The following is a 27421-nucleotide window of genomic DNA, read 5'->3' as shown; positions in this document are numbered from 1 at the left end:
GAGCAACCTTTGAAGCATATTTTGTATCATGACGACCGTGGCTGGGCTTATTGCTTTGCGGTGATCCTCTCTATCGTTGGATGACACTCTTTTGCAGCAACATGAACGATAACGCTGAATCTATACATTTCTATGCTTCTGGATATTTACGCACCGATTCAACTATAGAGACTGATCTAACGTCAGTAGTCCCAGGTCCGTCTGTGACAGGTGCCTGGGTATGTAACTCGAGGATCACCAAGTCACGGGATCTAATCCGGGCTCCGGTCCCCTGCAACTCCAGCGCAACCATGACAATCGTCCATATTAACAACTCCAGTGTATTCGGTATGGTCCACCTACTCCTTGCAATGAATTCTGATGCCTCATTGTGATTTTTCCGACCTGAATACCCATCATACCTATCGGCGAAGATACCGCCGAGCGTGTCGGTATCTCGGATACAGATCAGCTTCCGTCTGCGCCGCAGCTACCTCTCCGAGCGGGCAGAAGTTTACTTTATTTTTACCTTTTTGCGTCCCAGAGGCATGCAAAACTCCGGCGGTGGGTAGGCTGTTACTTTCAGCAAACGCAACGTCCACGACGCACTGATTGCGTATGATTTGATGGGAATATCACTAGGCAAAATAGGGCTGTATCCTCCTACCACAACATTGTTGGTGCTACTTCATTTTTGTACAACGCATTCTGCCATCGTGAAACTGACAAGATCTTCGCTCTGTGTAGTAGTTGCATTATTAATCATGTCATGTTTACCAGCAAAGATTACGGTATGTTAGTCTAGTTTGTAGCATAGTCAGGATTATATCCGGCTTTGGGGTTTGAGCCACTTGATAGCATCAACATCACATCATGGATTACCACCACCAATTATCAGCCATTTATCTAGCATACCGCTGATACACTCAAGATAACGTTAAGAGCAATTAGTGCCGAGATCTCCGGCAAATCTCGTATTGCAAAGTGCTGGAAAATCTCGACACACTCAAATGCACCCTAGGGTATCACCATGCAATAGCAATACATTGGGGCATGCTCATCGGGAACGGAGTCAACATCTCATTTGCGAATATATTCTAGAATACAATAGCTCTAGAGCAACACTCCACCTAACAAGCTCACTTGCAGCAACTTAAGGGGGGTATTGTTTGTGGTATCAAATCCCATGGTTACTTAATGTCTTCCACTCTGGTGTCTTGTTCTTCTGCTTTTCTGGGCATTATCACTTAAGAGGTGTTCTCCTTCTTCTCCCCTTCGACGGTGGCAGCAGGCGCTTCTTTCTTCTCAACCTCATCAGCTGGGCCAACAGTCAGTTTCTCGAGAGCCTCTTCAATAGGCTTCTCGCCGGCTTGCTCAACGGCCTTCTCAGCAGTCTCCTCCTTGGCTGCCTCAACAGGAGCGGGAATTGGGGCAGGAACTGCCTCCACATCACTAGGAGCTGGCGCAGTAGTAGCTGGCTCAGGAGTGGCTACAGGCTCGGCAATGATGGCGCTCTGAGCAGAGGGAGCTGGTTCGGTAGTGACGGGAGCATTTCCGACAGCAGGGCTAGCGTCATCAGCAACAGGAATGGGAGTGGTCTCGTTCGCAGCAGATTTGGGAGAAGTTGCGTCAGTCTCGCCGGTCTCAGCCAACAAAACGGTTTGACCTTCCTTGACACTGGGTCCAAGGCCACCGTATTCCTTAGGTAAAGAAGAGGTAATGCTCTTCAGCTCTGTAGACAGTGTGGTGCCAGAAGTCATGGGGTGGAATTTGCGAAGAGTAGCAGGGGCAAGGAAGAGCTTCATGGCGCCAAACATCCATCCCATGATGGCAGGAACATTGACAAAGTACTTGTGAGAAAGTAGCTCTGGGTAGGCCATGGAGAAGACGGAAATTGTCTCTTTGCTGGCAGCCTTGACAGCAGGATCCACGCGGAAAAAGCTGACATTGAGGTAGTCATGAACCTGGATCATTTGATAAGGGTCCTCGCCTCCTTCAGGAATGGGCTCAGTGACCTGGTCCAGCTTGAGCTTCTGAACACTTATCTCCATGATGGCGGCGCGCCACTTGATGAATCTGACACACTGTTAGTAAGACCTTTATCTGGGTACCGAACAGACACTTACTCCTCAACATTGCCAAAGGTGGCCTTTTTGTCCTTGACGGCACCGTAGATATTCCACGTGATGATGGTCTCCTTGTTGTTCTCTCCATTGTGCGCAGTGACAAAGCCAAGATCGTTGAACTTGCTCTTGTCAAAGGTCTGAGTGACCAACGCGGTAGGGTTCATCTTCTTGCGCCACTGGAGAGCCTGAGTGAGCTGCTTCTCAGCAGCAACAGGGTCATCGTTGTTAGCTCTAAGGAACTTTTGGAGAACCACCATTGTAGGGATGTGGTTGATGCTAGAAAGTTGCACTCCCCACATCTCCTTGTGCTGTGCTTTGCTGCAGATGTCATTGAGACGGCCATCAAGTTTAGCTAGAGAGGTCTCGGGAGCAGAGGAACCAGCTTGAGCAGGCTTCTCGTCGCGGACCTCTGCGGTTGTCTCTGTGGTTGTCTCTGCGGTAGGCTCAACGACGGCAGGAGCTGCAGGGGCTTCTGCAGGGGCGGTGGCAGCAGCAGTTTTATCTTGCTCAGCAGACATGATTGCGGGCGTGGTTCAATTGCCAGATAACTGGTTTCAAGAGGATAGTGAGGATAACGCGATGCGAGGGATCGCCAGATATTTGTTTCTGAACTTGACTTGACGAGTCTTGTCTGACGTGGGTCTTGAAGGGGATTGCTTTGGTGCAGGAGCTAAGCGAAACGGTAACGGGAAGCGTTGTTCAGTACAGTAAACAAACACGGGAGAATGAAACTCGTTTTGATAGATTGAGTTTTTGAGAAACGAAGCGCGTTGTCTGACAAGGTAGTCTAGGTGGTACTTATGGATAAACAGAATGAACAAACGTGTACTCTGTAGGAGGTAAGTGGTAGGTGGTAGGTGGTAGGTGGTACCTTGTTATTAAGGGAGACAGTATCCGTACGGAGTAGGTTTGTAGGTGCAATTCTAGCCTCACTTCCGCTCAGTGCGTTCGAGGACGGGACGGACGGTACCTGAGCTGTTCGGCAAGTGGAGATGATTGCCGTTACAGCGTTTGGTGCAATCTTTGATTGGGTAATAATTAAACTCACATACATCCATGGGACAAGGTCACTTCTAGGGGTTGATTCACCTGAATTCCAGCACTAGAGAGCATCTGCCAGTAAGGAGCCTGTAATGGAGAACAATTGGACCCTGGCATTCATTTTAGTGTTGAAAGATTAATTAATTAATCGTTATGCACACCCCCCCACCAGCTTCTGTCAGCTCGCGTCGAGCCAGATCGTACATATACATCATACGTGATATCTGACATAATACACGGCAATCAGCAAAAGCACACACACATCACTTGCATACCGAGATAGGGTATCTCAAATTCCCAAATCAATTTCTGTGATCTTTCCATATAGCAAGCAGAACGATCAGAAAATACAAGCAACGAGCCCAAACAAACCATCAATGCATGCCAGTGTCCCCCAGTACTGCATTCTCGTCCCGATACCAACTTCATTGTATAAGTACGCCGCAACTTCTTCCTCCCCCCTCCTACCACCTCCCTTGGCTCTCTAGCCTTGTTCCCGGTTAGCCAGTTGACAAAATGCTGAGTCCTGAATCCGAGCGGATGATGAAGTAGGTTAGTAGGTAGGTAGTGCTTTGAGATACCTCGACACCTTTGCTCGTGAGGTCCTGGATCTGATAGAGAAAGAAAAAAACGCCAAACGTTTCTGTCACTGGCTTGACGGATGCAGTGAAATTCCGAGATGAGAAGAAAACTCCGAAATGAAAGATATAAAAAAAAGAAAAAGAAACGAGAGCAAGTCTGATAAGTAAAAGCGCATCAACTGTTGTTCATCACTCAGTTATAGCCGAGAGCACGACCGAGAATTCGCTCGATAGCAGAAAGTTCGAGGAAGGCACACTTTCCCAGAGTCATTCCGTCGAACTGAGGTCCCTGAGCATAGTTGACCTCATGGTAGAAGTAGCCCCAGTATTCATCGGTGTCCTTGAGTGTCTCTTGAATTGAGGTACGCTCATGAATAGGACGGATGAGGACGTCACGGGTCGTCTGCTCACGAATCAGGCGGATGTACCAGTCGACAATATCGAGAGGAATACCCGGCTTGCGCGCGATGGCGTACTGGTGAACCCAAGAGGTGGGATTCATGGGCTGTCCATGACGGCGCTGCTGCTCCGCGGGGGCCATCTGGGCCATGAATGCAATGTTGTCCTTCTGGAGAATGGTGAAGCCTTTGCACTCCATTGCAGTCCGGATGACACGCTGGAAGAGCTGGTTGGTGAGGTTAACTGGGTCATCCTGCCCTGAGACCGATCGGGTAAGCAAGCGAAGAAGCTTAATGGTAGCCTTGTACATGGCACCCCGTTGAGCGATAGTAATATGGTCTGAGGCGTACCAAGGAAACTTGCGCAGGGTGCTGATGAGGCACTCATAGGGGCGTTGGGGACATTCTTTTGAGAAGGGAGATCGGTGAGGAACTTCCACATGTTTGACAAGCATAACCATCTCTTCAGGGAAGATGAAACCCTTGAAGTTTTCCCAAGGCTCTGTGTTATTGATGGGGAGGAATTGAGGGTTAGCACCGTCCCAGAATACGCCACGAGCAAGAGGGAAAAGTTCCTGCATGAGAGCAGCTTGGCTCGACAACTCAACCTCAACAGGACGTTCACCAAGACGACTGATACGGCCAGTTTGGGTGTACTGGTGGTGCTTTTCGGCACAGCGCATAGCGTCCTCCATGGTCATGAACTCGACAAAGGCATCCATAGTCTTGGACGTAGCTCGGTCCATGATGATGTGGATGGGCTCCTCGCCATCACTCAACATCCGACTGTTGCGGCCAATGAAGGCAACAATTTCAGAGCGCTTTGTGGAAAATGGTATCTAAAAGTGTCAGGACACGATCGGTACTAGGAAGATGTGGAAGACTTACGTTCTTGAGACGAACAACTCCAGCTGTAGATGGCTTGGCAGATCCAGGACCGCTCATAAATGGGAAGAAAGCAGGACTCATAGCTGTTTCCAATGTGGGAAGGCCAGAGTAGGTACCAGTCAGCTCGTGTAGCTTCTGAGATTTGTTACCGGTGAACGGTACTGCCATTGCAGCAGTAAGCATGGCTTGCTGCATGGCAGGAGGAGGCATATTAGGGAAGGGGATCAATGCACTAGGCTCAGCACGCTCAGGGCTACCAAATGGGTCCCGGGGTGAGGTAGGACAAGCGCTGGAGATTGTCTGCAAGTCCAAGTTGAATCGGGGAGGGGGCAAACTGTCAACTGGCTGACCAGCTGTTCGGGGCGCATAGTTGCGTGGCTCGGTGAGATGATGGGTGGTGCCGGGAGTAGACAGCGAGTCACTCATGCGCTCGCCGCTGAAATGGTGAGGAGTGTTCGTGGGACTCATCATGGAAACGCCAGCATGGAAGGAGACACTCTGGGGGAGCCCAGCCATGTTTGGGTTCTGCGCGGGTGGAACAGGAGTGTAAAAATGCTGAGCAACTCCAACAGAATCCGATCTAGTAGAGTGATGGCTTCCAGGCTGAGAATGGTGGCCGTGTGGTGGAGAGATCAGACCAGACGGTTCGACACTGAGAGCATTCATGTTATGAACGGGTCGGCTGGGCTACAATCCCCAAAAGTTAGTCATGTTTATGAGAGGTTTTCATAAGACCAAGACATTTCTGATCATAAAACCCTAAGAGATAGCCTGGGACTTACATAAAGTTGAGCTCCGTGAGGGAGTCGGTTGGCAATGCCAGAGCTGCCAAGAGCTTGACTATCGCCGTTCGTGACGATAACCGTTCCTTGAGGAAAGCGATTTGCTACCGGCTGAGAAGTACCATTGGCGATGAAATACTGCGTGTTGGCAGCGGATGGGACATGTCCGTTGGCTGCACCATTGACAACCCCATTGGCCATGTTATTGCTAGCACCTTGAGCTTGGCCTCCCATCTAAGGGGCCAGAGCACCAGTGTTGATGGGCAAAAAGGGAATGACGACACCAGGGGCATCCTGTATAGGGCTGTTTGGGGGTGCAACAGGTGGTTCAATAATACTAGGCACAGGATTACCGTTTGAGGGAAGCGGGCTCATTGTTTCCATGCCGTTCTGCATATCACCAAACCCACTTGCTTGGAGGGCGTTGTTGAGAGCCTGGTGAGCTGAAGGCATCCACGAGTTCGAGTTCGCATACGAAGCAGACTCGGGGCTGTGGCAGCCAGCAGTGTTCTGAGGTCGGTCAGACAGGGGTTGGAAAGAAGGGACCCCGAAAGGTGGGTTGGAAGAGAGAGGTCCCGGATGCTGGAAGGCACCGTTTCCTTGAGCCGTCTGAGGTTGCTGGGCATTAGACTGACCCGGAAACCGGTCGGTGTGATACGACATGTTGGAGTCGTGGGGCTAAGAATAAACATATTGTCAGTAAAGTATCATCATTGACCAAGCTATTGTTCATCAAATGCTAGAAAGGTGCTTAAGAAATCACTTTCGTAAAGGCCATATCGCGCTATGGCTGGGTAAAAGAAACTTACCACGTAGAAAGATAGCCTGTAAACTTTCAATACGAGACAGCTGACAATCGGCGAATCGCAACTGTGTTTTTGTACTTGATATTTAGAGTAAACCGTTCACCAGTGTTCAAGTTGAAAGTCAAACGGAGCGCTTGGAGTTCAACGCCTACGGTGTTTGTGGGGTGTAAACAATAAGGAGGAGATCAAACGTTTGATGTTGCTTCGCGTGATCACAAACACCACGAAGATTAGAGTTGTAAACGGAGAGTAAACGAGGATGAAAATGTGTGAGAGAGAAAACGAGATCGAAATGCCGAAGAGTAGCTGAAAGAAATAAGCGTTTGGCTTCAAGGATCTGTAGTGCGCCGAAGTGTTAGCGCGGTGATGCAGGATGTTAAAAGCAAAGGTTTATGGAGTGGAATAAAAAAGAAAGAGGCGGCAATGCCTGGGTGTGAAAATCGAGAAGGAAAAAAGTAGAGAGAATTAAACAGGCGAGCGTCGCTGCACACTTGAATACTCACTTCGCTGCTCGAAATTCTTGATGGTCACGAGCTGTGAAGATTGCAGGCTTGAGGAAGAGTGAATAGTCAAGAGAGATCTTGGTGAAAGCAAAAGTAACAGGTAGAATAAGGGAGACAGAAGCTCAAGGTCGAGAGGAATGTCCGAGAGGAGCATGCATTCACCTAGGTAGATAGTTGTGAAGCTTCTAGGAGAACGCAGAAAGGCCGGTGTTGGAAGATATGGAGGGATTGACAGGTGCGAGACGGGAGAAAGGAGCATACACGAAGAAACAGAGGTGCGAGGTGAGCGAATTATTGTTTTCCGGGGACAATAATGAAGTACCTCTTTCGTGTTTCTATGGCAGTGCCAGACGGTTGGCAGCAGTGTTAGAAAGGGAGCCGTTGAATAATCGTCAAGGGGCATTCATATACCTGTTCCTTGCAGGTCATTGACAGTGATTCATTATCCGCCATGGCCATCAAGTTCAACAGTGACCAGGGACGAACCAATAAAGGTGGAAACAATAAATATAGTTATGCTTCTGATGACAATAATATGGTCATGAATGACAGGCGATTGCTGCCCAGTCCAAGGTGGAGCTAAGGTGAGAATCAAGGAGGGCCTATTCCCGACAGCAAGTAATCATAACATTATTTTGTCTTCTCAATTGAGGAATTATATCAATAGGCAGCCATGCTGAACAGAGGGTTTCACCCACAGAGCTACAACTCCCGGACCCATCAATACCTGTACTGGTGCCCGCTTATGCAGACCATTGTCAAATAGAGAAAGGTTGGCTTTCAGAAAGATTCGCATTTCAATTCGATTTGGTCGGTAAAGTTTATATCTAGGCAATGTCGTTATCTTAAGCCTCCCTTCTCTCCAAAGCATGAAGCTCGTTTATCGGAGCCTCTGCACGCCAGTACTGTCATAATTTTGCTTGGTCAAAATAGCATTGCAACAACCGGTACTCTCAAGAGAGAACTCCAAGCCTCATACCAGCTGAGGGTCTAGTCAAACTATTAACAGTTAGTATCGTCCAACAGTATCATTGAGGTTGGTTCTTACGGGTGTAAGAAAAGACTCAGCCACGAATCGCGCTCGAGCGTTCAACTAAGGATAGGTTAGCATCTACTGGTTGCAATTGCACATTGCGGTCTGATACTCACAAATAGCTTCATCTCGGAGATTTCCTTGTCAACTTCCTCCATAAACTGGATGATAAAGTCGACAAGCTTATGCTTCAACATTTCCTCGGTATGGAAGTTTGTTATCAGGAACGAGATGTCATAGCCCTACATCAGTCAGTCAGGGGTAGGTCAATAATGGCATGTTATGATCAGTGACTGACCTTGATCGGTTTCCTTCGCAAGATAAAGAACGACTCGGCACGTTGCGTTAAGAATCTTGTAAACTTATGTACCAGTATGTGCTCAATTTCGTCGGCCTGCTTGATCTTGATGCTGATACGAACAGAGTTGATGCTGGGCTCGATCAAGACACGCTCGTTCTCGTTTCGCGCAATAGTCAAGGGCTGGAGGAGGACTTCGGGTGATGTCTGTGCCTCAATCTCGGGGACATTGTGTCGCTCAGCGGTTTGAGAAGCGAAGTTGGAAAGCGTGAGCGCAGCGGTCAAGCTGCTGCGTACGCATTGCAGGTAAGGTCGGAGGGATTGAGACTAAGCGGAGAGGTTAGCTGTCAGCTTGCGGTCAGGTTCGTGAAATGGCAATGAGGTTGTATGTACCATGGCTCGAAGCACGTCCTAAGACGTTTTAAAACAAATGGCAGAGGCACGTATCGAGGTGTTGATGGAGAACACGGAGCTCGGCGGGGTCAGTCGACGTTGACGTTGGAGGTTGGAGCTTCAGCAACTTGAGGCGCAGTTGTTAATGAGGCGTCTGACGTCTCCGTGTCGTTGGGTGGGGCCGTGATGAATGGGGGAACCTTGAACGCTGAAGAGCTTTGAACCTCAAAGAGCTCTTTGTGGCTTGAGTCTTTCATTTCACAGCCACACCCTCGACTCTCTAGGCCCCGCGGAAACTACACCGCTTTCCCCACTAACAATTCGCCTTCCTCCAGGTACCACTCGGTGACGCATCTCTAGCATCTTCTACGTCTTGTCTCTTGCAAACAACACCTATCTTCACGGGGATGCATTCTTGACTTATTCCTCTTCATTCTTCTCTTTCTTTCTTCGTCTCTAGATCTTGGGATTTTAAGAAAGAGGCTGAATAGACAGCATCTTTTTTCCACAATTCCTTAATCTCCCAGCACCCCACGTCGAACCTTCGAGCTTCGGTTAACCACAACCATGTCTTCCATTTCAGGTCAGTCATTTTTCCGCCGCGTTGCTTCGAAAACACTTTCTTACCTCCAGTAGTCGTGGTGAAACACCAGGGGAAAAAGCACGATGTCGAAATCGATCCCAGCTCTACCGGCGAAGACTTCAAGCTCCAAATGTTCAGCTTGACCAATGTGGAGCCCGAACGCCAAAAGATCCTCATCAAGGGTGGCCAGCTCAAGGATGATGCCGATATGAGCAAGCTGGGCTTGAAGCCCGGCCAAGTTATTATGATGATGGGTACCCCGAGTGCTGGTGGTGGTGAGCTTGTCCGACCGAAAGAGGCCATCAAGTTTGTCGAGGACATGACGGAAGCTGAGCAAGCTCAACAAATTGGTGCGACTCCCGCTGGTCTTGTCAACCTCGGAAACACATGCTACCTCAACTCCACCCTCCAAACCCTGCGATTGATCCCTGAGCTCCAAGATGCCCTAGCCAAGTACAGCCCTGCGAGTGGCAGCAGCAGCAACAACTTCATGATGGCAGGCTCTAACATGGACATCGCATCTCAGCTTTCAAATCTGTACAAGAAGATGGGAACAACACAGGAACCCTTCCCCCCCTTGACCTTCCTGGGTGCTCTGCGAGCCGTGTTCCCTCAATTTGCGGAAAAGTCCAAGACAGGACAAGGCTACGCTCAGCAGGATGCAGAGGAGGCTTGGTCTCAGATCGTGCAGCAACTTAACCAGAAGCTACGAATCACTGGCAGTGAAGACTCGTCCGGGAAATCCTTCGTGGAGAAGTACATGTCGGGTGAATTTACTTCCGTACTGAAGTGCGATGAGGAGCAGGCCTCCACTGGTGGCGAGAAGCCCGTCATCGCCACAGAAGGCTTTTCCAAACTCAACTGTCACATCGATAGCTCAACAAACCATCTCCGAGACGGAATTCTTGCAGCACTGGAGGAAAAGTTCGAGAAGAAGTCTGAGGTTCTAGATCGCGATGCTCTTTACACCAGAACCTCCAAGATCTCCCGTGCTCCCAAATACTTGACTGTGCATTTTGTGCGCTTCTTCTGGAAAAGAGAGACGCAGAAGAAAGCCAAGATTATGCGAAAAGTTACTTTCCCAAAGGAGCTCGATATTGTTGAGTTCTGTTCCGATGAGCTGAAGAGCGCTCTGGTTCCTGTGCGCGACAAGGTTCGTGAGATTCGCAAGGATGAGGAGGATATTGAGCGTGCTCGCAAGCGTCGTAAGAAGACCCACGACCAGGACGTTGGCGATATCCCCGGCGGTGCTGGTCTTCCTACCGAGAAGGAGAAGAAGGAGGCCGAGAAGAAGCAGGAGGGTAAGTCGGCTGATGGAGACACTGTTATGGGTGAGGAGGGTGAGACATACAAGACGGATGCCGACATTGAGGCTGAAAGGAACGCCTCCATCCTTGCGGCCAAGAAGGAGCTGAATGCACTCATCAACCCCGACTTGCGCAACGACGATGGCGCCAACCAGTCTGGTCTTTATGAGCTCCGCGGTGTCATAACACATCAAGGTGCCAGCGCCGACAGTGGTCACTACACTTCTTATGTCAAAAAGGCTGCCCCCGTTGACCCCAAGACTGGTAAGAAGGGTGAGGAGGATGGCAAGTGGTGGTGGTTCAACGACGAGAAGGTAACAGAAGTTGAAGCTGAGAAGATCGACACTCTTGCCGGTGGCGGCGAGTCTCATTCTGCTCTTGTTCTTCTATATCGCGCCATTCCTCTGCCTTCTGCCGAAGGCGTTATGGAGTAAGGAAACTGGCAAACGGATGAGAGTTACTACGTACGCAGAAGTATGTCGCTACCATGGGCATGGCATGGGATGAATTAACGAATCAACACGGATATGAGGGATATGGCATGGCCAGTTATGCCTAGGGAAGAGCATGACAAGTAGCCCTCAATCATAAAGTGCAAATTTTGACATTGTCTTTACGTTGGCTGAGTGCTTGACTCGTTCATTTGTTCTTAAATATCTTTTCGCACCTCTGTTAAGACTATTCCCGGTCCAGTCATCCAATTCCTTTTGTCCACTAAATAACGCCAATCCCTGTATCAGGCTCTAATGCAATGTTCGTAAAAGTTACAATGTGATAGTATAACAGCATGAACTCCAAAGCAGTCGCTATGATGACTCGCTATCTCTCCTTGCCTTTTCAGCCTCGCGCTCTTTGACGCGGATATCGAAGGCATCGATTTTCCTTTGAAGAACTGCCTTTTGTGAAACTAAAGACTTTCGTTGAGATAGCAGAGCAGCGATTTGCTCGTTGGGCGACGTTGCCCGAAATTCTTGAATGGCCTGTCACAATTGTCAGTGGCAGGTTTCTCAGAGGATTGTAGGTCAACTCCCTACCTCCTTCTTCTCGTTATCCGTCTTGAGCTGTGCGCCTGTAATAGTTCCAGCAAAGATGCACGCTGCAAAAGCAACGGCCCAGACGCCACGCTTGAACTTTTCCTGCCGTGTCCACTTGTGCACAGCCATTTTGTTTCCAAGGGGAGGTTGTTTGGTGTATTTCGGTTAATGGTATCACTAATACTCTCGCCAGACCTGCTTTGATGGCTTTCTACGCTGTTGATGTGACAACGCCAAAGTCGTTGTTGAAACGGTTGAACCTGCTGGGTCTAGTTTCGACTGTGGTAGCGGCTGTGGAGATAACGATCTCGATATGAGAGAACCTGAAGCTCAATCGGAGTAGTCGGCGACGGCGGATCTTGAAGAAACTCGGAGGCGGACCGGTGCCGAGCTACGGGAGAAGAATTATCGGCATCGCGGAGATGGATGGGGGCGACCACCGAGTGGATCTTTAGCGGATTGGTGATGATTCTGACTAAGCAGGCTGCAGCTGAAGTTAGAGTGGGGAGGAGGGGCATCGCGGGGGAGTCCGCTGATGTCACGGCTAAAAGCGTGTCAATGGGTACAGGGAGGGAAGGGATATTGGTAATAATTGGTAAGACTGTCGTCGTTGAGATCTCGGTGGGAAGTTTTCACTCTAGTTCGAGAGGACAATCCAAGTGCCTAGGAAGGTAGAGGATGCAAAGAACTGGAAGCTTAACGGTTTGGGGTAGGTACAAACTTAACAACTGACTGAATGAGTACTCACTTACAAGCTTCCTTAATCATCACAGAAAGTAATCTACTCCTTGACTTTTGGTGATTGTGTACGTGCTATAAGTGCTTATTTATCTTGTAATTTTACATAGGTTAATGGCTTCTGACTGTGTTTCGTTTCCAACAATGGTCTCAGAATACAATCCCGACTGATACTTATCCTCAATCACAGCCACCTCGTACCTTCAACCACTGTTAATATCTAGCCGCCAGACAACGCACAATCCTTATTCACATTCTAATTCGAGATCTCTCTAACTTACCTGGTCATTAGTAATCCCCTTAGTAAGTACCTGGATACGTTGAAAGAACATCAATGGGGGCAGACTGAAAGCGACTTGCCCCTCCTCATAAGATCTTACCTGGCTGATGGCGGGGTTTGTCACTCAAACGTAATCTGTCCATCGCAACACCAAAGCAAGTTTCGAGATAATCCATTTTCCCTCCTCCCTGTGCTTTTTGTATATTTTCCCAAGGCTTCTTTGTATACACTACTCTCTTATCGATATACTTTTCACTTGTGGACAATAAGAAGTCGCTCTTCGCTGCTTCGTCAACATCAATTTCTAAGGCTCTGTACAACCCCACCTTCATAGGCCGTATTCAGATCAGGTCATCTTTTAATTCACCATTTGAAGAATAGTGCTAACTCAACTACAGACGTTCTCGCACGTTTTAGAGGGATTTTTCATCTCTTCCCTGGCAGCCAGGTTCTGCAAAGTTCATTTACTTCTTTTCACTAAGCATTGAACCATGTCAACCCCCCGCGTTTTCCTCATTCGCCATGGCGAGACGGAGTGGTCGCTTGATGGTCGTCATACTGGTGTGACTGACATTCCTCTTACTGCCAATGGCGAGAAACGTGTGAAGGCAACAGGGAAGGCTCTTGTCGGCCCAGACCGTCTCATTGCTCCCAAGAAGATCGCTCATATGTGAGTCGCACTTCCTACTCCTCTGTCATTTCGTGCAGGTATCCAGCTGCAGGTGTCGCACTACCATGCAGTGAATGGCATGTCCTGCTCAAGCATTCTACAGCAACTATCGATATCCCACGTGGCTATTATCACCTGTCCCTCATCTTCAACATTATTACTCTGTCCATGACCAGGCTGACATACATCGCAGCTATGTCTCACCCCGAAAGCGTGCTCAACGCACATTTGAGCTGCTCAACCTTGGGCTGAGCCGTCCGCTACCCTGGACACCACACGGCGACACCCCTGATGGGACTGGTCTGCAGTGTGAGGCCGAGGTTGAAGTAACAGACTATATCCGAGAATGGGACTATGGCGACTACGAAGGCATTACATCTCCAGAGATTCGCAAGATCAGAGCCGAGCAGGGGATCAAGGGGTCCTGGGACATTTGGAAAGATGGTTGTCCAGGTGGAGAGTAAGTGCGAAACCAATCCAACTACCCTATACCACTTCTTCCCTCTCGTCGAGGATCCTGTCAACCTGACATTGCTACCAGGAGCCCTCATGATGTCAGCAGGAGACTCGATCAATTGATAGAAGAGATTCGGGATAAATGGCACAAGCCAGTCATGGACCAAGGAAGCGATCATTGTGGCGACGTCTTACTTGTTGCTCATGGACACATTCTTCGTGCTTTTGCCATGAGATGGGCTGGTTACGCTTTGCGAGAAGGTCCAACCTTTTTACTGGAAGCAGGCGGTGTCGGGACTCTGAGGTAAGTTACAACATGGTGGTCATTTCACATATGCGGATGCTAATGCTGCTCAAGTTACGAACATCACAGGATCGAAGAACCAGCGCTCTTGCTGGGCGGCGCCTTTGTTGTTGAACTTGACGGCCAAGACAACTAGCCAGTACCCATTCCAAATCTCTCGGCTCATTCCACTTGATGATTTATTAAACAATAGAATTAGTTATTTAATAAACATGTACCCCATATCGCACCAACAGTTGGGCCATGTCACCCTAGTCCAGAGTTGGCAATACATAATCTCCCGATAATCAGACCGAAAACTGACATTACACCTGCCATTACACCAACAGCAAATGTTTCAAGAATCGAAGCTGACCTCGCACAGACAACTCCAGGCCCCGAGTGGGCGAGACCTTCTTTACGCTGGTATTTTCGACGGAAATGACTTAACCTCCGTCCGGTGTCACCGCCTTCACAATCGAAAGTGTTTCACCCTAGTTGGACAATCTTAATCCGAATACCTCTTAGTGAAGAAGGGCGTGTAACGAAATGCTACAAAAAGCACAACGCCTCGTCGCACGACTCAGCCCACCCCATGTATGGACGCTCTGGAAGCACGGATGAGGCTGAACAGGGCGGCGCGCACATGATATCCCTCTCTGTGGGCCAGACACGGGATCGCGCCGCACCGGACGAGCCAGTGCCTCCCTTCTCGAACCCATCAGCTCAAAGACGTCATGGTTAATTTCGCGTAGCGTACTCCAAGTCTATAGAGCAATACGCCAAGCTTAGTTCGCAGTATCCCTTGATGGTAAAGCATGTTGACTGTCACCGGACGAAGAATGCGCCCGCACGCCATATCGTCAACACACTTTTACCGGTTGGCTGTAAGAGCGGGACGGGACGGTCCAGCTGATATAAGGGTGTGAAGGGGATGCTCAAGGTTGAGGTTATTCAGACATTGAATAGGTCTGTGGTTTATCAGACAGCAGCGCAAAAGTTGGGTTATATCTACCGGACTAGTAGTGTCTAAAGTATGAAGTAGTGCCAAATACCCAGATGGGTGAACCCGTTTTTAGATTGCAATTAGATTTATGATTTAGATCAAGTGTAGATATTCATTCCAGTGCCCGAAGATAATGTGCTTCTATGCACACGACATAGCACGTCATTACTCAAGGCACTGGCTGGCCTTCACAAAGATATGGTTTCATTGAGAACCGCATGACACTACTTGCATAGATTGTAGTATAAGGCACAATGCTCAGCTACCATAAACGCATCGAGAGCAATTGCTTTGATGAATCGGCCGAGATGAGTAACAGCCTGACGGCTGAGTTGCTCATGAACTACCTAGTCTAGGTAGGAACCATGCCATTAGGATAGTAGGAGGTTATGTCCGACCTGTTATATCGCTGGAATTTACAATCCCAGGTACATCTGAATAACAAGAATATGACTATCAATACATTAGGGTTTTGATGCCCTAGCAATAAACGCTTGTATGGTCATGGAATGGCCCTTTCCATCATGGTGGCCTCCTCCATGCTCGTGTTTACTGGCAGTGTGACTTCCACCATGTCTGTGTCTGTGTCCATGGTTATGGCCATGTCCCATCGGGTCTTTGAATGTAATAGGCTCTGGGAGTTCTTGGTAGGCAAAGTCGGTAAGGCCAGCGTCCTCAAACATCTTCCTAATTTGTTCCTCTGAAAAGCCATGGTGGGCGATACCGCGTTTCTCAGCGTCCTTTGGATCTATCTTGTGGGCTACAAAATCGATGATGAAAAGAACGCCCCCGGGTCTGAGACGCTCAGTCAATCTCTTGGACGCCAGATCAGGTTTGTCGAAGTGATGGAATCCGAGCCCTACACCTGCAACGTCGAAGTCAAAGAACTTGGCGTCTGTAAAGGCTGCAGGAGAGGGGTCTGTAGGATCCGCCAAGTTGCCCTGGAAGGCTTGTCGAGAAGAGCCCTGCATCTTGTTAGGACAGTTCATTATGCCTGGAGACTCTAGCAGCCGGCCAATGGCCTTGCACTCTTTATGGGAGGGTGTCACTGACTTGGTTCTGAGCCTGAGCATTATACACACCAACCATATCCTTGGACAGGTCGATGCCGATAGCCTCACTAGTATGCTGTGCCAACACCTATAGATACAACGTCAGTTTTGACTTGACATAGTCACACTTGCCCCCTTGAACAGAACCGCTCACCCTTGACAACATGCCAGTACCGCATGCGTAGTCTAGTAATCTGCCATCTTGCTTGATGCCAACAAATGGGATCATGTCCTGAATATTGCGCTCTAACTGCACGATCGCATCTGCGTTGCGTTGGTCGTACTCGTTGGCGATCTTTCTGTGATTGCACTGCATTAGCGATTAACTGCTTTGAACCGCGCAGCACAGGACGGATAACACCCACGTCGTCCGTCGTGTGCTAGCGTCAAACAGAATAATTGGCTGATGCTCGTCTGCATGGCCGCAATAAACTGCTCGCCAAAGATATTGACATACCCAAAGTAAGCCTGGTTTTCAGATACTAGGTCGGTCATGGTGACAGGGTCGTTACTGGTGCCAGATGCAACGGAGGACAGGTTGTACAAGAAGAGAAACGGGTAGCGTCTCATACGACAAACGTGTTTGCTGAGAGTCCGGGATAGGGTTTCACAGAGTAGTAAAATCCGGCGGCTGTCTTGTTAGACAAACATCCGTTCCTTGTCCGGTTTGGTCATTTTATACAGAATGGACCGGGGAGTTTTCGGGCAGTTACCTCGTGCCGCAGACTTATGAAGATATCTCCGCGATCGAATGTCGACAACGAAAGGGACCCCGCATTTGAAGTCTCCGAAAGCTGGACTAGGGGCGGCTACAGTGCTCTAGACCAACGTAGGTAAGTAGACGTAGAGTAGTGCTTTTGGTGCCCCTGTCTAAGCACTGCAATGCTTCTATCAGTCGTCGGATTGCCAACCCGACACGCTAGGGTAGATTAGGGATCTGTGGTTTGGATTACATTCATGAATGCGACATAGCAAACGTTGTCGCCCCGGGCATGTCCAACTTGAGAGAATGAGTGAATGAATCAGTCAATCCAAAGACGGCTGGTCCAGGTCCAGATCCAGATCAAATTGCGGATAACCTGTAGTCCTGCGGCGATCTGCCAACGATTGGCGGTGCGCGGAATATAGGGACGGGCCAGCAATTAAAACAGTACGCGTGTAAATGCGGGCCAGGTAGCCGCATCCGTGGAGCAGTTGTTCTTACTATGTAGGCAGTTTGCATTGAAGCTTCATGTGTGCAAGTCTGAAGAGAAGAAAGGGAGGGGTTTGACCATGGATTTGACCATGGTCAGCGCTGATCGTTGAACCTGGAAGGGATTATAAAAACTCCATAAATGTTGGTGCCTCTTGGGTCTACCAAAATGCATAACCATGTCTCTATGCCCTTGCTTTGCGTGTCAGGTAGACATGTCCGCTGTTATAGACGACATGGGTCTCCTGTTGTCAACGCAGGCAAGCGACTGTAAAGCAAGTGGGCGAGCAAAGAAACCCACAGAGAATCATGACAAATTCTCCAACTCATGGAATGGCCATTGAGGGGTGAATCATCTTTGACGTGGGGGACTTGTTGTCCATCTCGTTAACCTGATCATGTCACGGCATTTGATGTTCGTAATCTCAGCTACTACACGCTCGCGGCACCGTTTCCCATCCGGTGCCGGCGACAGATATGGTTTTTCGTCTATGTTGGCTCCAATTGTACTATCAGTGCAGTAACTGTGTCGCAAGCGTGCGTGCCTATGCAGTAAATGCTTAGATGGAGCAAGAACACTGCGTCGCAAAAGGCAACGTGAGGTGCACTCAACAAAGCAAGCATGGTTTTGGGGCGTGTTTTCGCACAAGGGGTTCATCTCATCATACAATAAATGACAGCAAAGCCAACGCGCACTCTTCAGCCTGCAGGTTACCGTGCATGTAGGCGAGGTCTCGTGGTGCTAGAGTGTACCTGGATGCATCGTTGGTCTTGCTTTTGTGCGGTGTCATTTGTTACGAATGAAGCTGTGCGATGCGGATTCGAGCCGAGCGTTGGACGGATCAACAACATCTTGTTCTGACGCTTTGGGTTCATCATCAGATTAGATTGACTGATTGAGGCCAAGTTGTGAATAAAACTTGGCTTGATGCAATTGACATGATCCTCTGCCAACTAGTCTAGGGGGATAAGGGGCTGGCTGGCTGCGGGTTCTCTTCCAATATTGGAATAGGAAACGCAGGCATCGGCTCGTGTACCCCTGCATGTTCGCACTGTACCACAGAGGCGATACAGTACAGTACAGTGCAACATTACACCCTTGAAGTTGGCGGCGTAGGGGATGACATGCAGCCCGGGATGGCGCAAGGTGGCCAGCGACCGTGCCGCGCCGTAAAATTGCGACGTGGCATGCTTTGATGGATGAATGCAGCTGCAACAGCCGTTGACCCTTACACTCATTTTCTTGTTTTCCTTTTCTTCTTCTGCCATCCTCGCCATCTCAAAGTCCATTCTGCATGCACATTGCTTTTTGCGGCCCAGCAGCGATAGATTTGGGGTGTGTCGCACCCAATTAAAAGAATGAAGGAATGATTGACTGCGCAACCTTTTTTCCCCCTTTTTCGTTTTTTTTTTTTGCTTTGCTTTTTTTCCCTTTTCAACCTCAAGCAGCCCACCCCCCCCAAGTCAACAATCGTATCCATGACACGGTAACCTCGCCTGTCTTATTAAGGTATGGCGGCCCGACTATTAAAGCCACGGCACCCGAGCAAAACTGGGACTGATCGCGGGAGACATGCAGTCTACCCGAATTCACAGGGGTCTTCCGCATGAGCTTTATCTCACGTGATCATAGCTCGACGTGTGCGATTGGCGGACCGGGCCTTGCCTGAGCCAGACCAATCGAAGTGGGCCCATGATGGAGTCCAGGTTATGACAGACGGGCGAGGTGTGGTTCAAGCCACCACTTATTAATGTCAATCTTGACACCAACCCCGGATTTTTCGGGAGTAGAAATGGCAATTTACCGTGAGTAGTGCTGGGACTGTACTGGATGTAGGAGAACGGAAAGTGTCGGTGTGATGTGGTTGATGCTGGCTGAGATGCATATAGCCAATGCTGCAATATCACAGCCTGATATCAGTCTGTGCATCCAGCTGGGTCTCCCTTGCCGATCTTTATACCATGCAGTGCTGCAGACGATGTGTCTCACCTGTTAGTTGGGCTTTTGTTGTACTGAAAGACTGACTGTGGCAAGCCCGGTCAGCATCAGCCGTTCGTTTGCTCTGGCTGAAGTACGGCATGTACCAATGTCTTGACACGGTCGTGCGCCAACTGAGCAATGATAAAAATTGCCAAATTGATACTTCTAAGTAGCATTCCTTATTGTTCTCACTAGATAACATCACCACGTCCAATGCTCAGCGACATGGTTGGCCACAAGCCAATGTCCCCCAAGCTGCATTTTCTGCTTCTTGGTCTTGGGGCAGCATTCTGGCACTGCTCTGGCTGGTAGATCATATTGATCTAGCCTGAAGACTCCTGCATATTGCTGATAAGCCAATTGCAGGTGGCGCTATAACTCATGACAGTGTAGAATTTCTTATGTGCGTACCTCCTATGTACCTGCGACATTGTGAGAAAGGGGTTACTCATTGCCATTGCCGAAGAAAAGAAGCCCGGAAAGGGGGGAAGAACAAAAGCAACTTTTGCCCAAGGCCGACAGACCTAGGGAAGGGCCCTTCACCAAATAGGGCGAGGATGGAGTACAAGCAGAAGATGAATTGAGATCAAAGAATCTGTAAACAGAGATACAACTACAAGAGTACGAACTCGAACACCTCGGGAATATGTTTGTTGAAATATTTGGGTTACCTTGCAGAATGCGGCATACTGATAGGGTTATGCGATGAACAATTGGTAGAGAGCAATTGGCATGGAAATCAAACGTTCCTTCCTGATTTGTTAGTCACTTTCACTACGGGCACGATGTTCCCTGCTAACCCACACTTGCCTACCTGACCCTGACTGAGCTCCTGTTTCACGCGCCTACAAATTTTACTGACCTGGCTTAATCTGTCCATCCATGAATTCAATTTCTCGTTACCTTGATGGTTCAAAGTACCTGGTGGAATATCGGCCGCTCCATTGAGTTGACTTCATGCGCCACACTACTGTGCTTCGACTAGCCACATCCAAATTCATGGCGCGTGGTGGTTGCTCCTATTATTTAGGAACAAGCACCCAGCAATAATCAAGAACGTGACAGTGATGATCGACCATATATGCTCATTTAATCGTGAAGTTTTGCTCTTTTTTTTTTTGTCACGGATGTCATTCCGACACCATTTATGGCATGCCCTGTCGTCGAGGCGTGTATCTTTACTAATATGACTTGTCAAGGTCTGCCCACTTCGATGCTCCCTGTTACTGCAGCTCACCCTGGTCATGTGAGTAGAAAGATCAGAAACGCCGAGGGGTTCAGATCGCCATCTGCGGTTTTCTTACATATCATGTACCCAGTCATCAAGTGAGGAGGTACATACATAACCACCACCTGAAGATCATTTGTTTCGATTGCAGTGGCTGCTAATACCGTTCCAGTTGTCTGACCAGGTTCTCCCATCTTTGTAGAGACGTTTGAAAGGCGGCCTGTTCTCATTGGCGAACACGGGAGATTCTGTGATATGATAGGCCAGTTCGCGATACTGTCATGGTCGTAGACAGGGGCTCCAGCAGCTCCGCCCGTCTGAGCTAAGAGTTCGGGGTTGGTAGACAGGTGGTACATTAGTAGGTAGGCTCTCAACACCAACACTCTGCCCCTGTTCTTTGGATGGGCGAAGACATGCATATTCAAAGGCGCTGATACAACAGCCCGCCCCATCGCAACGCATAGGTCGTGTTCGCGTACGCAGCTATTCTGGACATGCTAATGTCTGCTCCTAGATAAATGCTTCCTGTCAATGCACACCCCGGCTATACCACTCCATATCACCAGGATCTAGCGCACCACGCTGGGTGGTGTAGGCTGGAAATCAGCTCTGGGCGACTGGCATACAGTGGAACTGGTACAATTTGATGAGCGCACGACAAGGTTGGACACGCAATGCCCCCCTGAGGAGGAGGCGTGTTGTAACCGAGCTTTGCCCAGGGTCAGCAATTGATTATTGATGGGTCGTATCCCAGGCAGGGTGACGGACTGCTGAGCTGCACCTCCCACCCGTTCAAGAAAATCCCGGACTCATTTCACGTGAAGCAGACTTGACGCGGGTTGACCAAAATTATCTCCCTCCAAACCCCTTCCCTCCCTTAGACGGGATAGCCCTTGCGGCCCGACGCGCACCTAGAAGCCGCAAGCCGCATGCCCCGTATGGTCAGACGGAACCACCAAGGCCCACTAGAAAACAGCCAATGCGTCAGATTACCTTAGCACCAGCCAAATCAAATCGTGCTGCAAATGCGCAACCTGTCACTTGCTTACCGACAATTGAATTGCAAACTTATTTATTCCCAGGGCAAGTGAATAAATACATGGGCCAGTGTCCCTATCTCACCTCACCCACCATCGATGGACCGATTGATGGGTGACAGACACAATACGGTTAGGATGATATGCACCTCAACTCTGTGACTACATGCAGAGTGGCCGTCGGCGGTCCACGTACGTTCATAAATTTAGCCGAGTTAACCATTTTGAACATCCTGCGACATTGTCAGTGCCGAAAGCCAATGCGACCAACGTAAAGCTTCCTTCTCTCGTCTGGCGGTCAACAACCCAGTTATGGGAAAGGCTGCGTGTCTCCATCACCACAAGCACAGCCTACCAACCACCAACCGCCAAAATGTGGGTTTCGGTCCTCCTCCACGTATCGAAGATGCATATTATCCTGCGCGGGCAAGCAAAAGCGTAACATCGTGCATTACTGGTTTGCATTGCTTGACAAGGTTATCATCAGCAATATCGCACAATTGGCGAATGGGGAAGGGAAATGCATGATGGAGGAGCGTTTAGGTGTAGTACACGGGACGGGATGAGCCTTCTCTGTGGGCGGCTCAAGTACGAACAAGCAGGCCGGCCACGCTGGCGTCCATGGCCGGTTCCGGTTTTCGAGACGTCCAATCCCCCAGCTGTGCTTAACAAAATGTTTTAGCCTCTCGGCCCTCTGACCATCATGGCAACCTGACGCAAGCGACTTGTTAGCCCATCCCACCTATGACGCTAATGGTCAGGATGTTGCGTCGAAGGATGCAATTGCACTACAGTCGTGTCTCGCGCTTTGTCTCCAGTCCGTTGGTTATAACATATCAGTAGTGCATCAGTTTTCAGCTCATGAGTGTCCCAGGCTTGATCGAAGCTCCGCAAGCGCAGGCTCTTCACAAAACACGCCCTTCAAAACAGACTTTCATTGCCCAGAGCTAAATAAGCCTCAAAGGCCGCCGCTCCCGTGCCTTGGATGTGACTAGAGATGAGAGGAGGGATTTAAACTCTAATTGGTTGATCGCGGTTTACTGGGACACGCACCGTCCCTGATAGCGCCAAAAAAAAATCCATTCCGGTTTCCAGAGAACCGGAGCCTTGCTCCACAGTGAGCGTTCATGACACTCAACGGGCCACAGGTGATAGAGACACATAACGATCCAGTATCTTCGAGATTCGGTGCGGTCACCAGACCAGCTGGCCAATAGCTGAGTTGAACCCCAGGCTTGTCATGTCGGGAGATTTGACCTGTCGGCCTGCATCGCATCATTATTTACATTGTGGCAGTACACTCCGGAATCGGGATGAGCAGTCAGACAGTCTGTCATGTCATCCACAACGCTCGCTTATTTGCAGCCGGCACAGTGATCATTGAACGAGATCGTTTTAAAGAAAAAAAGAAGAAGAAGAAAATACCCTATCTGTTGTAGCCAGTCATGGCAAATACTACCATGACGGTAATAAGAATTAATGCATCAGCTAATTTGTACAGAGGCTTACTTGTTCCTTTCTATCTATTCTCCCTCTTGTTATCAGCCAGCCATCTACGCTAACCAAACCTCTCACTACTAGCAACGACATAACACGTTGTCTGTGTGTCTTCATTGAACTTTCTTTTAGTTTTAGTTTTAGTTTTTCAATACCCCTCAACAGTCGAAATGTCTCTGAAACAGACAAAGATGTCCGAGATCACGGCTGGTGGTTTCGGCGGAGCACAACTTGAACGTGCAAGGATATCTTCTCCGCACTACGTTGATGGTACAAAGTCAAGACCAAACCTGCAAACACACGCAAACTAACATGCCAATTCGTTTCTTTGACTCGACCCTCGGTGTTTCTCTCATGAAGAGTTTTAAGCCATGTGGAGGTTGCATAAGACGAAAAAGAAACAGTCTTGGGCCATGAGGGGTTGGTCATCAGGCATGCAAACCAAAGCTTCTGTTTGTGTGCTGTGTGCCACGACCCGATCTACTGCGTGGAAAAGCGCAAGGCACCCGTTCTTCTGGATTTGTTTGAAAACATACTGTGCGCCTTCTTGTATCTGACTGGTCCGAGCCGAATATGACATGGCGCCGATGAGTGAGCATGGAGTTGAGTGCTGTCGACCTGCATGAGTCGTCTTTGGTCGTGTGGATGCTCGTCATCCAGGGGGGGCTGTCAAGGAGTGGTGCCAGACCCAAGAAGGGCAAGGGAAAAAGACATTAAGGGCACATGGGCGACGAAGCAGGGGTGGTAAGCGAATGAACGTGCTACTGGCTGGTCGATGCCAGATGCCCTCGTGTTTAGGCGGGGATTCACAGTGCGTTTGGCTATCAAGTCCGGCGCTATATTGAGAGTTGCGGGTTGAACCGCACTGCATCATACTGACAGATATCATCCAGCAATAACGAGCCCTTTCGGAGTGGACGACAGCCGACCTTTTGGCATACCCAGGTTCTCAGGTAACTTATGATGGCATGGATACAATGTTCTCCCGACCTTTGAACTCACATCTATGCTTTAGGCCACCAAAACAAGCTTGGCCACCATTGCCAGGCTACTTATCCTAACCATACAATCTTTAGAACTCCAGACAATGCAGGGTAGCTTCCAGGATCGTACCTACACCGTGGTTTATGTACAGGTATTCCCCTTTCGAGACAATCCGATTTGAGAGTTTTTGCATGACAGTGTCGACTCAAGGAAGCGCTGCGTTGTATTAAGCATTTTCGTTCAAGGTCGCAGATTTGTTTGCCGATATTACCAGGGGTAGGTAATCACAGGAGAATCAACAAGTCTCAATGGGACTGCGAGTACTAGTGAGAAGACCTCATACTCCTTATTATATCACAACATGTTTTGACAAAGATATGGCTATTTCGTTGCCGGCTTCTCACTCAATGCCATCCATAGCGGTGAGAGGGCGGGAGCCAGTGCTTGTTAGCCGTGCGGCAGTCCCTCGCCTATCCTTATGACATTGATAAATGTCGGCACCAAACTTGCCTTGATTGATTACTGCCTGTACAAGAGCATCGTGTCACTCAGTCGTGAGCCCTCCTTGATTAGCTCAACCAGGGCTTGAAACGCGACATCATACAATCGATGCTGTGTACCGATATGATATCGATTGAAAGACTTAATTCTGGAAAAGAGGTGCGTGTTCACCGACCATGCCGTTAAGAACTGTAACGGGTCTTCCAGCTCTGCCGCACGGCGGCAGTAGTTCTGACATTAGGTACATATTCACCGTGAATACCTACTCTGTACAGGGCGACGTGGGGAGAGGCTGGCAGGCCCCAGCGTTCCAACGTCCCAAGAACCATACCCTTGCACTGACCGTCCAGCATCAGCATCCATACCAATGCAGGCCGGACCGTCCCAGGTAACCCGCGATCATTTGGCAAAACCTGGCCTTCCTCCCGCAATACCACAGAGTCGTCATGTACGGAGCTATCACCTATTTACTCGTTCCCATAAAGCCAAACCAATGTCTCACCACCACGCTAACACCTCAAAGGAGCAGTGATCAATTTGTCCGCTTGACAGCCTTTTCGATAAAGCTACCGAGCTGCAACTCTACGAATCAATCTATCTCGCCCAGACGGATACGTGTCGATCATGCTACTGTTGCTAGCTTTTATTTTAGGTACGCGGCAGCTCTTGATCCGAAGGAATGATACAAAATTGAGTCAAAGACAATAAAATATCGGCCGGGGCACATGTAAGACTCGACAAGAATGGAATGGTGAACTGCGAAGGGAGCAGTCAGTCACAACTCGCAACACTGATGAGTGACATTGGTGGGAGAGCGGTCGAGTTGCATGAATGATACCAAGGGCACTCGCATGGATGGGACACTGACACTAGCTAACTGCGTCGGCCATTCCCACTATCGTCTTCCATGGCTTCGAATCCGCCGCACCGAGGTTCCAGGTTCCAGCCAGGTCCCACGACCGTTGCCAGGGTTCAGTTGTTCTCCTCTCTTCTCAACATTACGGTAGAAAAGTGATAAACCCACACCTCGCTGACGACCCCTCTTGCTCACCTTGGATAGGAAACAGCCATGGCAATTGTCTCAATCTGCACACCCACCACATCTGACACGCCCTGTTACACCACACTGGTGGTGCATCCTGCGGCCGTCTCTGCAACCCGTCGTCGGGAACAAGCGCAGACCCCAGACACACGCAGCAGCCCAAATCTCAGGGCTCCAAAAAAGACCCCAAGACATTCCGCCCGCAACGCAACGTCCTGGTAGCGTTTATTATTCTGTCCCTGTTCCCAACCGGAGGGATAGGTGCCCAGGAACCCTGGCGGATTAATACGCACACCAACCCTTGATCGAACGCTCGTGCTGTTGCGAAGCCACAAAAACCGACACAAACTGCGTCAAGATATTCTCTGCGATGTCCAAAAGTCAGGACCTAATCCGGCCTTTCTGGTCTCCCAATAACGTAGTTAAGTTGTCCATGACCTGCCTGACTGGAATTGGATACGACGTCTTGGGCGAGATCGAGACCACATCTAGTAAGTCAATTCTGAGCTCATGGCAGATCTGACAGCTGATAGGCTCGGCCATTTCCAGGCTATCAGTGCCCTCCTCCCAGCTCTTACGTACGTCGATCAACTAGGTATGACTTTTCCAAACGGGCCTTCACGAGCATTTCAATTAGCTATTTCCTCTCTTCCCATTCTTAATTGAGCGTGCGCACAATGTTTGTTTGTCTTTTGTCCTTGGTTGGACAAGACGAGACCCACACAAGACACTTGCTTGCCCGTGCATACACACACGCACACACTTGATCAACCACTCTTATGGAGCATGTGCCTGCCCTGTTAGCGGATACGGCGCCCAGGCGTCTTCAGTCATGAGAGTGCTATTTACATCTGCTGTCAGTTGCGGTATACGGGATTCGTCTAGCTTTGCCTCAATGTCCCGACTCCAGCTGGGTTTGGCCGGCGTCTCCCTGATTGGACCCATCGCCGGGCGCCGTATCGGCTGATTGTTTGCCCCTCGACTGCTGTAAGGTACCACCGGCCATGCAATAGCCGATTCTTGGTTCAAGGCCAAGGTGGTGTGTCGGGGCAGGGCAGGGCTGTGTGTTCCAGGAAACCATGCACTGGGTTAGAAGCACCAGTTCTTCTTTACAACGATCTGTGACGCTCTACGTTGTATTCCATTGTCGTGCCTCAACTTGGCCTGATCTACTGGCCTCACTTGGGTGTTCTGTTCGGGACCTGCCTATCTAAACTATGCCTTTCCATACAGCTGGGACAGACTACCGCGCTAAAACGCCCCTCCCTTCTAAGTTCTAGGTATGCCATGGACCTCGTGTCATCTCTCTCACTTAGGTATGCTGCTTGTCAATCATTAGAGCCTCTCGAGTAATTCCCGTCATGATATGGAAGAGGGAACGACTTCCCTTCTCCAGATATCTAACGAAGCGGGCATGTTTCTTTGTCCCGTACTGTATGACTCAAATGTGACTTTTTTTTCTCATATCTTTATTCAAACCACAGCAATCTGCCACCCACCCAGGCTTGTGACGAATGCTCACTCACACTGAGCCGGTTGGCGGCGGGCGAACCTTGCGGCAGTTTGACTTCTGCAACCACGGGTATTAAACCTTGAATTGCCGTGTCTTTGCGGTCTGGTTCATGAGCCTATTCGGCTGACACACCTGCAAGCGCCGTCAAAGGGTTCTTTCACATCGTGCTTGATATACTTGGCGTGATCAAATACCCTGCCGAATAGCAC

General features: G+C 49.4%; 11 protein-coding genes across 11 annotated transcripts; 4 read left to right on the top strand and 7 right to left on the bottom strand.

The window, feature by feature from the left end:
• Positions 1-101: 101 nt before the first annotated feature.
• Positions 102-784, top strand: FGSG_13269 (uncharacterized protein; the record flags this gene model as incomplete). The annotated part of the gene is given in 4 exon segments (XM_011321482.1): positions 102-218; positions 414-547; positions 631-770; positions 780-784. Coding segments are annotated over 4 exon segments (396 nt in total).
• Positions 785-1226: 442 nt separating this feature from the next.
• Positions 1227-2623, bottom strand: FGSG_08917 (uncharacterized protein; the record flags this gene model as incomplete). The annotated part of the gene is made up of 2 exons (XM_011321481.1): positions 1227-2055; positions 2106-2623. 2 exons carry the CDS (start codon positions 2621-2623, stop codon positions 1227-1229), a joined length of 1347 nt encoding a protein of 448 aa, XP_011319783.1.
• Positions 2624-3920: 1297 nt separating this feature from the next.
• On the bottom strand, positions 3921-5996 carry FGSG_08918 (uncharacterized protein; the record flags this gene model as incomplete). The annotated part of the gene is made up of 3 exons (XM_011321480.1): positions 3921-4964; positions 5014-5700; positions 5796-5996. The coding sequence occupies 3 exons, from the start codon at positions 5994-5996 to the stop codon at positions 3921-3923; spliced, it is 1932 nt and encodes a 643-aa protein (XP_011319782.1).
• Positions 5997-8094: 2098 nt separating this feature from the next.
• Positions 8095-8831, bottom strand: FGSG_08919 (ARP2/3 complex 20 kDa subunit; the record flags this gene model as incomplete). Its single annotated transcript, XM_011321479.1, has 5 exons — positions 8095-8103; positions 8153-8197; positions 8254-8379; positions 8436-8762; positions 8829-8831. The coding sequence occupies 5 exons, from the start codon at positions 8829-8831 to the stop codon at positions 8095-8097; spliced, it is 510 nt and encodes a 169-aa protein (XP_011319781.1).
• Positions 8832-9395: 564 nt separating this feature from the next.
• FGSG_08920 (ubiquitin carboxyl-terminal hydrolase 6) lies at positions 9396-11152 on the top strand (the record flags this gene model as incomplete). The annotated part of the gene is made up of 2 exons (XM_011321478.1): positions 9396-9411; positions 9465-11152. The coding sequence occupies 2 exons, from the start codon at positions 9396-9398 to the stop codon at positions 11150-11152; spliced, it is 1704 nt and encodes a 567-aa protein (XP_011319780.1).
• Positions 11153-11524: 372 nt separating this feature from the next.
• FGSG_08921 (uncharacterized protein) lies at positions 11525-11881 on the bottom strand (the record flags this gene model as incomplete). Its single annotated transcript, XM_011321477.1, has 2 exons — positions 11525-11698; positions 11753-11881. 2 exons carry the CDS (start codon positions 11879-11881, stop codon positions 11525-11527), a joined length of 303 nt encoding a protein of 100 aa, XP_011319779.1.
• A 1316-nt stretch (positions 11882-13197) lies between these two features.
• Positions 13198-14449, top strand: FGSG_08922 (uncharacterized protein). The gene is made up of 4 exons (XM_011321476.1): positions 13198-13440; positions 13634-13900; positions 13982-14200; positions 14255-14449. The coding sequence occupies exons 1-4, from the start codon at positions 13262-13264 to the stop codon at positions 14334-14336; spliced, it is 747 nt and encodes a 248-aa protein (XP_011319778.1). The 5' UTR covers positions 13198-13261; the 3' UTR covers positions 14337-14449.
• A 1200-nt stretch (positions 14450-15649) lies between these two features.
• FGSG_08923 (uncharacterized protein) lies at positions 15650-16732 on the bottom strand (the record flags this gene model as incomplete). Its single annotated transcript, XM_011321475.1, has 4 exons — positions 15650-16150; positions 16239-16325; positions 16392-16536; positions 16695-16732. 4 exons carry the CDS (start codon positions 16730-16732, stop codon positions 15650-15652), a joined length of 771 nt encoding a protein of 256 aa, XP_011319777.1.
• Positions 16733-18383: 1651 nt separating this feature from the next.
• On the bottom strand, positions 18384-18719 carry FGSG_13268 (uncharacterized protein; the record flags this gene model as incomplete). Its single annotated transcript, XM_011321474.1, has 1 exon — positions 18384-18719. The coding sequence occupies one exon, from the start codon at positions 18717-18719 to the stop codon at positions 18384-18386; it is 336 nt and encodes a 111-aa protein (XP_011319776.1).
• A 1836-nt stretch (positions 18720-20555) lies between these two features.
• On the bottom strand, positions 20556-21057 carry FGSG_13267 (uncharacterized protein; the record flags this gene model as incomplete). The annotated part of the gene is made up of 3 exons (XM_011321473.1): positions 20556-20567; positions 20648-20699; positions 20753-21057. 3 exons carry the CDS (start codon positions 21055-21057, stop codon positions 20556-20558), a joined length of 369 nt encoding a protein of 122 aa, XP_011319775.1.
• A 5012-nt stretch (positions 21058-26069) lies between these two features.
• FGSG_13266 (uncharacterized protein) lies at positions 26070-26979 on the top strand (the record flags this gene model as incomplete). Its single annotated transcript, XM_011321472.1, has 4 exons — positions 26070-26190; positions 26249-26277; positions 26585-26738; positions 26933-26979. The coding sequence occupies 4 exons, from the start codon at positions 26070-26072 to the stop codon at positions 26977-26979; spliced, it is 351 nt and encodes a 116-aa protein (XP_011319774.1).
• Positions 26980-27421: the final 442 nt, after the last annotated feature.

The sequence above is a fragment of the Fusarium graminearum genome, chromosome 2 (genome assembly GCF_000240135.3).
Source record: "Fusarium graminearum PH-1 chromosome 2, whole genome shotgun sequence".
Lineage (NCBI taxonomy): Eukaryota > Fungi > Ascomycota > Sordariomycetes > Hypocreales > Nectriaceae > Fusarium > Fusarium graminearum.
Note: the sequence above shows the minus strand (reverse complement) of the source record. Positions and strands in the feature narration are given on the sequence as shown.